Here is a 14,102-nt window from a genome sequence, read left to right as displayed (position 1 = left end):
AAGTGTCATGAGACCCATCTCAAGAACAACTGAACACTAAATGAAGAGTGAAAGCCTGGAGTCTTCTCAAACAAAAAGCATTTCTAAACAATCCTTTGCGACGAAACCCCAACTTGATCTGATAAGTTCCTGAAAAAAAAGTTGTCTTTGACCTTCAGATCTTTCAGGATGAGCAACAGACAATCTTGTTACTTATTAGCGCAACTCCAATACCAGCATGAACACAAGTTGGTGTACACACGCACTTGAAAATATAAACCCTATTTAAGTACAATCCAGACACATTGGAAAACGCATACACCCCCCAGAGCAGGGTAGAACAATCAAAACACTGCAACCTTTTTACTACTTTTTCGTCTGAACAGCATTTTGAAGGACTTCCTCTTGATTTTGGATTTTTTAAGTCCTGTCCACCAGAACAAAGAGAGAAAATGACATTAAGGAACATCCCAGGGTTTAAAGACAGTGGCATTTTAAAATACTCACCAAGAGTCTGCATCATTTCATTCAACTGCTGATCCTCTTCATCTTCCCTAAAATAGAGAAAATGTTTAGGTTTTTCAAGTTACACATCCAGCTTGACCTCAGTGACCGCTTGAGACCATTGCAGATATTGAAATGCTCTTCACATTAAGAAAAATGGTTCACAACTAGAGGTCGACCGACTATGATTTTTCAACGCCGATACCGATTATTTGGAGGACGAAAAAAGCAGATACCGATTAATCGTCCGATTTTGTATTTATAATAATAATAACAACAACAATACTGAATGAACACTTATTTTAACTTAATATAATACATCAATAAAATCAATTTAGCCTCAAGTAAATAATGAAATATGTTCAATTTGGTTTAAATAATGCAAAAACAAAGTGTTGGAGAAGTAAAAGTGCAATACGTGCTATGTAAGAAAGCTAACGTTTCCGTTCCTTGCTCAGAGCATGAGAACATATGAAAGCTGGTGGTTCCTTTTAACACGAGTCTTCAATATTCCCAGGTAAGAAGTTTTAGGTTGTAGTTATAGGAATTATAGGACTACTTCCCTCTATACCATTTGTATTTCATATACCTTTGACTATTGGATGTTCTTATAGGCACTTTAGTATTGCCAGTGTAACAGTATAGCTTCCGTCCCTCTCCTCGCTCCTCCCTGGGCTCGAACCAGCAACACAACGACAACAGCCACCATCGAAGCAGCGTTACCCATGCAGAGCAAGGGGAACAACCACTAGAAGACTCAGAGCGAGTGATGTTTGAAACTCAATTAGCGCGCGCTAACTAGTTAGCCATTTCACTTCGGTTACACCAGCCTCATCTTGGGAGTTGATAGGCTTGAAGTCATAAACAGCGCAATGCTTGACACACAACGAAGAACTGCTGGCAAAACATACGAAAGTGCTGTTTGAATTGATGTTTACGCACCTGCCTACCACCACTCAGTCAGATACTTGTATGCTCAGTCAGATTATATGCAACACAGGACACGCTAGATAATATCTAGTAATATCAACCATGTGTAGTTAACTAGTGATTATGATTGATTGTTTATTATAAGATAAGTTTAATGCTAGCTAGCAATTTACCTTGGCTTACTGCATTCGCGTAACAGGCAGTCTCCTCGTGGAGTGCAACGAGAGAGAGGCAGGTCGTTATTGCGTTGGACTAGTTAACTAAGGTTGTAAGATTGGATCCCGAGCTGACAAGGTGAAAATCTGTCGTTCTGCCCCTGAACGAGGCAGTTAACCCACCGTTCCTAGGAAGTCATTGAAAATAAGAATGTGTCTGACTTGCCTAGTAAAATAAAAGGTATACAAAATAAATAATCGGCACCCAAAAATACCGATTTCCGATTGTTATGAAAACTTGAAATAGGCCCTAATTAATCGGCCATTCCGATTAATCGGCCGACCCCCAGTCACAACTCGCATCAAATTGTGCAAGCAATAAAGTTGCGCTATTTCCCTACCTGAGCCTGTCTTCATCCAGTCCTTCTACAATGGCGTTTCTACCGTTCACAATCTCCATCAGCCTCTCCATCAGACTGCTCTCTCGCCGAAGCTCCTCTGTCGACTTCAGATGATCTGTGACACCAGAGATAAGAAGACCTATGTTAGACATAGGAGCACTACTCTACAACATGGTAGCACTACAATACAACATGGTAGCTGCTGATCTGTTAGGGGGATGTAAAGTGAACAGTTGAGGTGCTGTGTGAACATTGTGCCTCCTACCTGGTTTCTCCAACAGTCTGCGCAGCTCACCCTCCACCCCAGGCTGCTGCTCCTCCAGGTCTTGAGTCTTAGCTCTGACAAATGCAATACGTGATTTTTAAGCCATTGTAAACCCGAAATAGTGCAGATAGATTTGGGTAACATTTAAACTTGACAAGTACTCACATGTACACAAGCTCCGACTCCCTCCTAATGCATGTCTGCTTCTTTTGGATCAGGTTGAACCAGTCAACCATTAGAGGGTCCATCAAAATGTCCCCCTTGCCCTCTGCAAAAGGCCAGTGAAGTTCATTGTCAATACATAAAATAACATCTATTTGTGCAGGACTTATGAACAAAAAAAATCAGTGTTCCAATCCAACATGCACATTGAGCCTTTGTCAGTGCCTAATGGCTGTGGGTATACAAACACACCAGCCACAACCAATAGTACAAACTGGGCTGAGAGAGAAGAGTGTCCCATTAACTCCCCCTGCCTCCTACCAGCAGGACAGACAGGTGCATGTAAGGAGTGAGGGAGGGAGTAAAGCAGTGAACCGGATAATAATATTAATATAACTGTGCCCAGATGGTGACCTTGAGCAGAGCAATCAGGCCCCCTACTGCTCCTGCTCTGTTTGCAGCCACAGCCAGTCTCTGGGGCTGGTCAGATCTTCACCACCACCTCGCTATCACTCAAGGGAGATGGATAGTATCAGAGAGGGAGAAGGTGCCCTCATGTGGGCAGTGCCTGCCTCTCGCCTCATTGGGCCGTAGAGGAGGGAAATGGAACCTGTTCGCCAGTCACACCTCTCCCCTCCAGGCGGTGTGGGTTTGGATTCCTGTGTAAAGTCCCAGGTGGGCTGCAGGGATAAAATGCTCACCATCAGAGCACAACTCAAAACTGAGAATAGTGGAGGGACTGGGCCATTTGAATTGAAGTACATTAATAAATATCTAATCATAAAGGCTGGTCTATTTGGAAGTTTACTTGGAAATAAACTTTGATAGAAGGGGAGAATCTCAATTGCACACTCTCCCCTTCTCAAAACCCATTGGAGAAGGTCAGAGGGGAGGGGCTTCTGGCTTTCTCATCCAACGGGTTGAGGAGGAGCAGGCAATTGAGATTCTCCCATGGTGTCCTTCAAAATCCTGTCCTGACAAAAGACCCAGTTAAGGTTGAAACATGGTCAGTCTTCTTTAACATAACTGTGTGCAGAATCACTTGTCCTTTAAGTCCTTCAAAAGTCAGACCAGTCCCAAAACCAATAACCTAACTAAAATGGCAAAGCAAGAAAGTGTATGCAGAAGACCTCCCTCCCACTGGCAATCGCTAGCTATTAGTCAACATCAACAGAGGGCGGGACACTGGGAGTAAAGGGAAGTTCAATGGAAAGTACCTTCCTCCCAGCTGCGAAGCCTCTTCTCCATCCCCACTCCCTTCCTCTCCAAGTCACCCAGGATGTCTTCAATATCACGCAGCTCCTTCACTATCTGGTCCATGGGGATATGATGGGACTTACATTGAACAAAACAAAGAAAAACCCCATGGTGTCAATTGCTAATCCGGTGTAATTATTTAACTGACATGAAAATGTCATAAGAATTTGACATTGTCACATAGAATAGTTATTTCCTCTGATAAGCTCTAGTAACATGCCACTCTTTATGTATGAGACATAACTGATAACTTACCGAGGGTGACCTAATTTCAGACTGGGAGGTGTTTGTGGGTGACAAATATTTTCCATTTTTGGTAGATTAGGTAGATAAGAGGATTATTACATATTTAATGGCTGACAATCAAGACTTAACTTCGGAAAATAAACAAGCTAGGACATATAAAAAAAAGATTAAAACATCAATGGTTGAGACAATGTCTGGTAATAGAAAGTGAAGGCCCAGTCTAACCTGTGGAGCTCTGGCGAAGCTGTTTAGGAAATATAGGGGGAGAATTGCCATCCGTTGAGCCTAAAAAAACAAAATGTAACAGATTAATAAACTGCAATATATAGATTACAAATATATTGTGGCAATACAATCACTGAATGGAGTTCTTGTCTTTACCCGATCCTGCAAAGCTGTGGTGAGGCTTATTTGGAGTGGGAACCCTGTGCCAGACAGGAACCAGGGGAGGAGTGGACAGAGTAGTAGAATAATTCCCATTTTTACTACCTAGAAGGTGAAGCGCGATATAATTTAAAATCCCAACAAGTCTTTGAAAATGTTTAGGGTCTCAAATGATTGAGTAATCACTACTCTGCCAAGTATAGAGGATAATAAAAAGCACGTACCCAAGTCTCCAGAGCCGCAATGGTGCTGCTTGGGAGACGGAGCTCTGTGAGACACCGGGCCAGGTGGAGGGTTGAAGGTAGGTGGGGGAATCGGAGGAGAGGTAGAGCGGATGTTGACGACGATACTAGTAGCAAAAGACTTCAAGATGGCTTCAGGTTTGGGTTGCTCAACAATGATCGCTTGGTTTTCAGAGTCAGAGGTCCTGGAGAAAGAGGGTGCATGTAAGGAACAGGAAAATATTGGACTTTCCCCTGAAATCAACCATTTTGGATTGAACATACAGTAAGTACAAAAAGAACATTCAGCCTCACCGTATATTTAGAAATAACGGAGGTGAGAAAACAGTGGAGGGGGTCATCAGGGGGAATTCTGGGAAACTAGTTAGTGGTGCACTAGGGTTCATTTCAGCCATAGCACTCCTTGGGACTTGTGAGGATGGGGGAGGAGAGTGGCTGCAATTTGAGCCAGTCAGCCATAACAGAGCAGGGCGAGGCAGGATGAATCCGCAGGCTGGAGGTGTGGATACATGAGACTGGTTAGCTCTCCAGATCAGATATAGAATTGAATCTCTCACCCGGGTGACAATACCTGCCTTCCCTTTGTGTGGATGTACATGATTAGAAAGAAAGTGGTTAATAAATAGATAACTGATGAGCAGTCCAAACTTACTTCAGTCCTGGTCCATTTTTAACAGGCTTGAGCTTTGATCGCCAGTTAACAGGAGCCTCTGCACGGTCTGCATTTACTGCCAAAGAAATACATTTTGAAAGGAGACTATTATTCAAGCTCATTATTAAATTCTACAACTCAATTTAGTGTTAAAATAAAAAACATTAGAGAGGGCTAAACAAGCTGGGATGTCCAAATTAAAAAAGGTTGTTAGTGAAGACTGCTAATGCACTAGCAGCTCATCTTATTTTCATGCTCTTAAAATAGACTTTTGTTAAACTGTATGGAAATGCTGTTCACGGCTACACCCTTGTTTTAACAAGGTAATCGAAAGCGTTCCAGCTTTTGAAGTTTCCCTTATGACCCATTGTAAAAACATGATCGTGATAAAAAAGTTCTGAAAATGAAGTGGAATTGAAAAAGCGTGCCTTTGATGGTGGAGGATACGGTTGTTGGTCTGGCGCTGGCTTTGTTGACGGTGTTAAGCAATTCCTTATTGCTGGTGAAGAGTTGTCCTGCTGTGCCTGGCCCACATTCAGCCTGCTTCCAGCTGGGGAGGTCATCTGAGCTTACCATATCTTCAAACCTGGAAAGCAATACTATCACCATTAGGTTTGGAAATGTACATGTAATATTAGCTGACACCCACAAAATGAGATGAACTGTGCACACTTTAAGACTAAAAGCCTGTAGGTAAACGCATAAGCCTTTTCTCACCTCCTTTCTGCTGGTTGGATAACAAAGTATCTGGTGTTTTTGTTGTTGCAGTTCGCCTCAACTAGTTTCTTGGTAATGACGGCCCTGGCTCGGTTCTTCTCTTCCTCAGGACTCAGGGGCACACTTGGCAGTACGGATGGCTTCTGGCTGCTGGAGGGGACCTCTGGGGTGGAGGAAGATGACTGGAAGAACCTCTGCCGTGCTGCCTGGGTTCTCTGGGCCGAGCTGGTCCAGGGTTGGGGAGCTGGGGTGGTGGTCTCCACGGGCTTCAAGACACCCTTGATGGGAGTCAAAGGCACAGAGGTGGGGCGGGACACAGACTGGACTCTGCTGGTGTCACTTTTGGATTCAACGTTGGCACTTGGGCATCTGGTCTGGATGACAACCCCAGAGGGAGGCTTGTTGTAGTCATTCTTGGTGTTCTGGTGGTCATTACAGATGAAGCAACCTGGCTCCTTCCCTGGTTTATAGGCCCCAGCCAGGAGGACGTTGGAGCATTCACTGCACCTGGTGAAAGGTGCAACAAAGGTATCAACATGTTTTAACCATAATGATGGAGCTGCTGTCTGTTTAAAGCGGACATTTACTTGAAGCAGCTCCTGTGGTAAAGCTTCCCATCGATGAAGTGCCGTTGGACTAGATGAACGTGGCATTTGCACACAACACATTTACTGCTGAGAGTGCCCGTCTTATTGGAGCTCTCCACCAATACATCAGTCTTCTGTGGAGGGGAGAGAGAACAAATACCGGTAAGCGTTTGTCATGTACTCTTGTTAAAAATAGTCTGTCAACTGCGTTTATTTTCAGCAAAAATATGTCATGTTCATATAAATATTTACACAAGATTCAACAGCTGAGACATACTGAACAAGTTCCACAGACATGTGACTAACAGAAATTAAATGTGTCCCTGAACAAAGGGGGGGTGGGTCAAAAGTAAGTCAGTATCTGGTGTGGCCACCAGCTGCATTAAGTACTGCAGTGAATCTCCACATGGACTGCACCAGCTTTATCAGTTCTTGCTGTGAGATGTTACCCCACTCTTCCACCAAGGCACCTGCAAGTTCACAGACATTTCTGGGGGGGGGGGCTAGCCCTCACCCTCCGATCCAACAGATCTCAGACAAGGTCCGGCCTCTTCGCTGGCCATGGCAGAACACTGCCATTCCTGTCTTGCAGGAAATCACACACAGAACAAGCCATATGGCTGGTGGCATTGTCATGCTGGAGGGTCATGTCAAAATGAGCCTGCAGGAAGGGTACCACATGAGGTAGGTGGAGGCCTTCCCTGTAACTAATGCACAGCGTTGAGATATGCCTGCAATGACAACAAGCTCAGTCCGATTATGCTGTGACACACCGCCCCAGACCATGAAGGACCTTCCACCAAATCACTCCCACTTCAGAGTACAGGCCTTGGTGTAACACTCATTCCTTTGACGATAAACCCAACCATCACCCCTGGTGAGACAAAACAGTCAGTGAAGAGCACTTTTTGCCAGTCCTGTCTGGTCCAGCGACAGTGGTTTGTGCCCATAGGCAACGTTGTTGACGGTGAGGTCTGGTGAGGACCTGCCTTACAACAGGCCTACAAACCGGACAGTCTGAGCACTGATGGAGGGATTGTGCATTCCTGGTGTAACTTGGGCAGTTGTTGCCATCCTGTACCTGTCCCGTGGGTGTGATGTTCGTATGTACCGATATTGTTACACGTGGTCTGCCACTGCGAGGACAATCAGCTGTCCGTCCTGTCTCCCTGTAGCGCTGTCTTAGACGTCTCACAGTACGGACAATGCAATTTATTGCCCTGGCCACATCTGCAGTCCTCATGCGTCCTTGCAGCATGCCTAAGGCACGTTCACGCAGATGTGCAGGCACGCTGGGCATCTTTCTTTTGGTGTTTTTCCAGAGTCAATAGAAAGGCCTCTTTAGTGTCCTAAGTTTCCATAACTGTGACCTTAATTGTCTACCATCTGTAAGCTGTTAGTGTCTATATCACCATTCCACAGGTGCATGTTGATTAATTGTTTATGATTCATTGAACGAGCACGGGAAACAGTGTTTAAACCCTTTACAATGAAGATATCTTTGAAAGACAGGGTCGTTTCTTTTTTTGCTGAGTTTAGATACATTACATGACCAAAGGTATGTGGACACCTGCTCATCAAACATCTCATTCCAAAATCATGGGCATTCATTTGGAGTTGGTCCCCCTTTACTGCTATAACAGCCTCCACTCTTCTGGGAAGGCTTTCCACTACATGTTGGAACACTGCTGCAGGAACTTGCTTCCATTCAGCCACAACAGCATTAGTGAGTTTGGGCACTGATGTTGGGCAATGAGGCCTGGCTCGCAGTTGGCAGGCCAATTCATTCCAAAGGTGTTAGATGGAGTTAAGGTCAGGGGTCTGTGTCAACATAACAAAGGAGATGATCATGGACTTCAGAAAACAGCAGACGGAGCACCCCTCTATCCACATCGTCAGGACAGCAGTGGAGAAGGTGGAAAGCTTTAAGTTCCTCGGCGTACACATCACGGTCAACCTCAGAAGGCGCAACAGCGCCCCTTCAACCTCAGAAGGCGCAACAGCGCCCCTTCAACCTCAGAAGGCGCAACAGCGCCCCTTCAACCTCAGAAGGCGCAACAGCGCCCCTTCAACCTCAGAAGGCGCAACAGCGCCCCTTCAACCTCAGAAGGCGCAACAGCGCCCCTTCAACCTCAGAAGGCGCAACAGCGCCCCTTCAACCTCAGAAGGCGCAACAGCGCCCCTTCAACCTCAGAAGGCTGAAGAAATTTGGCTTGTCATTCAAACTTTTACAGATGCACAATTGAGAGAATCCTGTCGGGCTGTATCACCGCCTGGAACAGCAACTGCTCCACCCACAACCGTAAGGCTCTCCAGAGGGTAGCGAGGTCTGCACAGCACATCACCGGGGGCAAACTACCTGCCCTCCAGGACACCTACACCACCCGATGTCACAGGAAGGCCATAAAGATCATCAAGGACAACAACCACCCGAGCCACTGTCTGTTCTCACCCCGCTATCATCCAGAAGGCGAGATCAGTACAGGTGCATCAAAGAGGGGACCGAGAGACTGAAAAACAGCTTCTATCTCAAGGCCATCAGACTGGCTAACAGCCATCACTAACATTGAGTTGCTGCTGCCAACATACGGACTCAAATCTCTAGCCACTTTAATAACTAAAAATTGGATGTAATAAATGTATCACTAGTCACTTTAAACAATGCCACTTCATATTATGTTTACATACCCTACATTACACATCTCATATGTATATACTGTACCATCTACTGCATCTTACACATCTCATATGTATATACTGTACCATCTACTGCATCTTACCCATGCCATTCGGCCAGCCATGTATTTATATGTACATATTCTTATTCATTCCCTTACACTTGTGTGTATATAAGGTAGTGGTTGTTAGATTACTTGTTAGATTACTTGTTAGATATTACTGCACTGTCTGAACTAGAAGCACAAGCATTTCACTACGCTCGCATTAACATCTGCTAACCATGTGTATGTGACCAATAACATTTTGATTTGATTTTGATTTGTCACTCCAGAGAAAGCATTTCCACTGCTCCAGAGGCCAATGGCGGCGAGCATTACACCACTCGAGCCAACGCTTGGCATTGCGATCTTAAGCTTGTGGCCGCTCGGCCATGTAAACCCATTTCATGAAGCTCCTGACAAACAGTTATTGTGCTGATGTCGCTTCCAGAGGCAGTTTGGAACTCGGTCGTGAGCGTTGCAACAGAGGGCAGATGATTTTTACACACTACAGCACTCAGCGGTCCCGTTCTGTGAGCTTGTGTGGCTGACCACATCGCAGCTGAGCCGTTGTTGCTCCTTGACGTTTCCACTTCATAATAACAGCACTTACAGTTGACTGGGGCAGCTCTAGCAGGGCAGACAATTTATGACTTGACGTGTTGTAAAGGTGGCATCCTATGACTGTGCCACATTGAAAGTCACTGAGATCTGCAGTAAGGCAATTCCACTGCCAATGTTTGTCTACAGAGATTGCATGGCTGTGTGCTTGAATTGATACACTTGTCAGCAACGGGTGTGGCTGAAATAGCCGAATCCACTAATTTGAAGGGGTGTCCACATACTTTTGTACATATAGCGTACATTCAGTAGTTCACCAAAATGTATACCTGTCAAACATCTGATAAAAACGTTTATTTTAATTTTAAAGACATGTGTACTCCTCTAACCTGAACAGCAGCTCTGGTTGCTTTGGGGGAGGTTTTCACCATGAGAGAGGAAGGAGGTGGACGATTCTCTATGGCCATTTTATACACCATGGTTTTGGCCACCACCGGGAAATTCTTCTTTCCACATGGCTCCTCCTTGGAGCCCTCTGCTGGTCTTTTCACAGCACCCACCCCTCCAACTGGAAAAAACGACATTGGCCATCAGAAATCAGAGGGTTGAGCCACAATACTCTAGTCTACGATACATGAACCAATAGCTCAGTAGAGATGCTTTGTGCATGTGAAACTGAAATAGTTTGGATATACAACATCTTATAAACCAATAACCATAAACAATTTGAAAAAAAAAAAATTTGCCAAGTTTTAAATTTACTACTGATTGTAAGGATAAGTACATTACACTAAACAGGTTTGAAGCAACGTTTTCACCCGAATTAACACGACATGACACCTGTGTACTTTACACAATCACCTTAAGTAACACCTCACCAGGAAAGGAAATACTTATAGTGCAACATATAGGCTAGTGCTCCAATGTAACAAAGCTGCCTCAAGTCAGACAGTCTTACTAGGGTTGCGTCCGTGGAAGTAGTTGTAGTACTGGGAGACGTAGGTGAGGACGCTCAGTCGGTCTGGGATCCTCAGGGCCACCATGTCCTCTGCATCCAGCAGAGCAGCGATCCCCAGCTTGTCCTCTGCAACCCGGAAAGCCTGAATTTAAAATAAAACACTTGTTTTAATAACCAACCATAAAGCCATAGAGAGCCAAAAATTAGAGGGGTCAGGTGTATTGGAGTACCCCCTAGTAAGCAGAACACATAACGGTTTGTAAAAATGTACAACATTTGCTTTGTAAAGGTTTTAAAAAAGCTGAGGTAGTAAGGCGAAATCATAGATAATTTGAATAACACTTTCCCAATGTTCTGGAGGGTTTCTTAATATACAAAGCAGCTACTTAATTTAACTGTAAACAAGCCAGACAAAACTGTCTCTTCAGAAATAGAAAATGGTAAAGTCCAGCCAGCAGCTGTTTGTGGCCCCATGCTAGGGAGGTCTGGACAGGGGGTGAATAATGAATAGCACATTTCCTGTGCACACTCAGCCCTGGGAAGAAGGAGGGAGAACGGGGCATTGTTCAGGATCAACCTGGACGTGCTCATTAAACGGCATATCCGTTCATGTTGGAGGAGGAGAAAGGCCAAACAACTTCTACATTTGAGATTCTCTGTATAATAGTAACGGAATTGGCCATTGTTGCTGTACCGTAACGAAACAGAGTCTTGACAAGACAAGTGCATATTTGTAGTCTGCAGTGACAGATATACCCACCACAGAGAGAAACCTGAGACACACACATGAAGGACTGGGACCTCCTTGTCATGAAATACAGAGGATTACTATCAATGTGTATAGGACTACCTCAGACTAAAAATAAATAGCTACACAAAATGGGTGTTTGGACTCCACCATGGGGGAATTCCTTCCTAGCTGGTTGGTCAATTTAAAAAAAATGTTTTTAATACACTGGTTTAAAACACGTTCTTATGCAACATCCCAAGCGCTGTTGTCTCACCATACTGTCTAACATTTGTAAATGGACCTTTTTCATGCGGATCGAGTAGCCCACGGCTAACAGTAAGCCTCATTCATAATGAATAACCCAGGGAGTCTCTTCTGGTACTCAGGTTCTTAACAGACGCTGTGGGGGATCGGCACGACGAGCAGCTAGTGTTTTGCAACAGATCCTGGAGTGCATAGAACACTATGAGGTCTGTAATCCTCAAAAACTGAGGAAACCAGCACAGAGAGAATGACTAAATTATGGACAAGTCGCAGCTGCTTGACTCATTCTTATCCCAACACACTTCCTGGTGTGAAGGAAATAAGGGGAGGGGAGGCGACAAAAGAGTTGGTCAAATAATTCCAAAAAGAGTAAGCTGGCATCTGTCAAAGTATCAATATAAATGAGTGTAACTAGCCAGTCACTACCAAGTGAATTGTTTACACAGTGTAAGACTGACTTGACACACTCCATTCAACTCGCAGATGACATTCTCCTCACAATAAAACAGCAACATGGGACAGACCTTGCATAGCACCCCTAGCAGAGATAGTTTCCCAAACTACAGTTGATATTTGAATAACCTTGCCTGGGACATGAAATCCTAGGAATACATTTTGTCCAGTTTTCAACTGGGAAAGACGTTCTGCATTTGGCCACTGCGTTTACATACTATGCATGCTACAAGCTATGCATGCTACAAGCAATAAGTCACATTTATGGTGAGCCATCATTCTTTTCACGAGTTGCATTTAACATCACCCTTCAGAGCAAAACTTGTTTGCCCCAGTTCAAGATACAGACCTCTGAGGTATATATCAAAATAACCATGAATTGACTTGAGCACAATTCCAGTCCTTTGGAGACTTCGCTAATAAAAAAAAATAGGCCTGAATGTTACAAAGGACTTGATGCATTTCTAACAATGCAATCCCCTCAAACACAAACCAACTGACTTCCTGATAAGATGGTCAAACAGTTCAGTATGGTCATGTCAATGTACAACCTTTAACTGTGATTATGTTACATGCATAAATAGACAGTAAATCTTACCAAGTTGTTGTTGTCAAAAATATCCTCTTTATTCAAGGAGTCGTAGTCTCTGAATATAGAACACAGGGAAATGAATAATTCACATTGTGGAGGTTGATCAATGGTTATTCTCATGTGAATTTGGGTGACTAACTGCCCTGTTCAAGGAAAATAACCAGGTTTCTGGGATACATCCAAAATAATATTCTAGTCCACTAGTACAGTAAGAAATCTTGTGGGAATGGTTATGCTGTGAGGTTTCTTTCTGTTTGCCTAGATAAATATAGGTTAATTAAATAAAAGTAAAAAATGATCAACCAAATTTTGTCAATCCTTTGGCTAAAAGGACGCTGGAGAGGGGGATTCCCGCTACCATTGTTGTCGCTGTGTACTGTTATGGCAACAAACAAAAAAAGTGCACGGAGTTTGGGAAACGCCGAGGTCGGTTATTCATAATATGATTCAAAATATTACAAGTTTTAACTGTAACGTTAAAGCTAACAGCAAATACCCATCGAAATGTTTGGACCTATTGATTGTTTCCAGCTGGTAATGATTTGTTGCACCTGATGAACCATTCCGTTGAACATCAATTCTTCACCCAAATCTATATTTTAAGTCATTATAATGCTTACATTAGGTCCGGTCTGTATTTATGGATAAGCGCACAGAACGCCAACCCGTCCCTAAAAGAAGTTGTCATGTTGATGATAGCCACATCTCGGTACCCATTGCACTGAAGTTTGCACCACTGTTGAAGCGCCTTGATGGCAGCCATCCTTCCCGAAGCGCGTCCTGTCAAATAAATTACTTCCGAAAAAAAGATATACCAAAGAGAAGTATACAACCAGTGGCTGTTATGTCTTATTTCAGTTGATGTGCAGGTAGTAGAAAGCAAGATACCGATTACCAAGAAAGAAAAGCCAGTTCAAACTGTTCAGTGTTCAATCATCAGCTGATGCTCGCGACTGATACGCTACCATTGCATACCTCATGAAAAAGTATATTGGCGAGACGCAAGGGGGCGAGGCTCTGGTTCAGTAGCCTAGTTAATGCTGTTAATTATCATTTTACACCGTGACATAATTGCACTTTTTAATAATCATAGTGTGGCAATTAATCGGTCATTTTTAGTGTCTGTCCTGTTATTAAATATTAATTTGCATTATGTCCTGAATAGTCTATTTCAGAGAGGTAATAATTGGCATAAAAGTATATATATATATATAATCAATGTTTACACTATTGTTGAAGTCTGTGTGGTTTTAATATCAATAGTTTTCATGGACAAAATAGGCTATAGGCCTACATTAACGCACTAATGAGCAGACGTTAGTGTTGAAGCCTTAATGAGCAACTCA

General features: G+C 43.7%; 1 protein-coding gene across 1 annotated transcript; it reads right to left on the bottom strand.

The window, feature by feature from the left end:
• Positions 1 to 227: 227 nt before the first annotated feature.
• LOC115103503 (MICAL-like protein 2) lies at positions 228 to 13,743 on the bottom strand. Its single transcript, XM_065014272.1, has 18 exons — positions 13,377 to 13,743; positions 12,763 to 12,811; positions 10,718 to 10,859; positions 10,149 to 10,327; positions 6,482 to 6,615; positions 5,895 to 6,401; positions 5,606 to 5,763; positions 5,178 to 5,253; positions 4,508 to 4,710; positions 4,281 to 4,388; positions 4,122 to 4,184; positions 3,909 to 3,970; positions 3,614 to 3,731; positions 2,400 to 2,502; positions 2,235 to 2,308; positions 1,970 to 2,084; positions 487 to 533; positions 228 to 406 (listed from the first exon to the last, which is right to left on the bottom strand). Exons 1-18 carry the CDS (start codon positions 13,517 to 13,519, stop codon positions 324 to 326), a joined length of 2,364 nt encoding a protein of 787 aa, XP_064870344.1. The 5' UTR covers positions 13,520 to 13,743; the 3' UTR covers positions 228 to 323.
• Between the last annotated feature and the right edge of the window lie 359 nt (positions 13,744 to 14,102).

Source organism: Oncorhynchus nerka, unplaced genomic scaffold (genome assembly GCF_034236695.1).
Source record: "Oncorhynchus nerka isolate Pitt River unplaced genomic scaffold, Oner_Uvic_2.0 unplaced_scaffold_4073, whole genome shotgun sequence".
Classification (NCBI taxonomy): Eukaryota; Metazoa; Chordata; class Actinopteri; order Salmoniformes; family Salmonidae; genus Oncorhynchus; species Oncorhynchus nerka.
The sequence above is the reverse complement of the archived record's forward strand: the minus strand, read 5'-3'. Positions and strand labels throughout refer to the sequence as shown.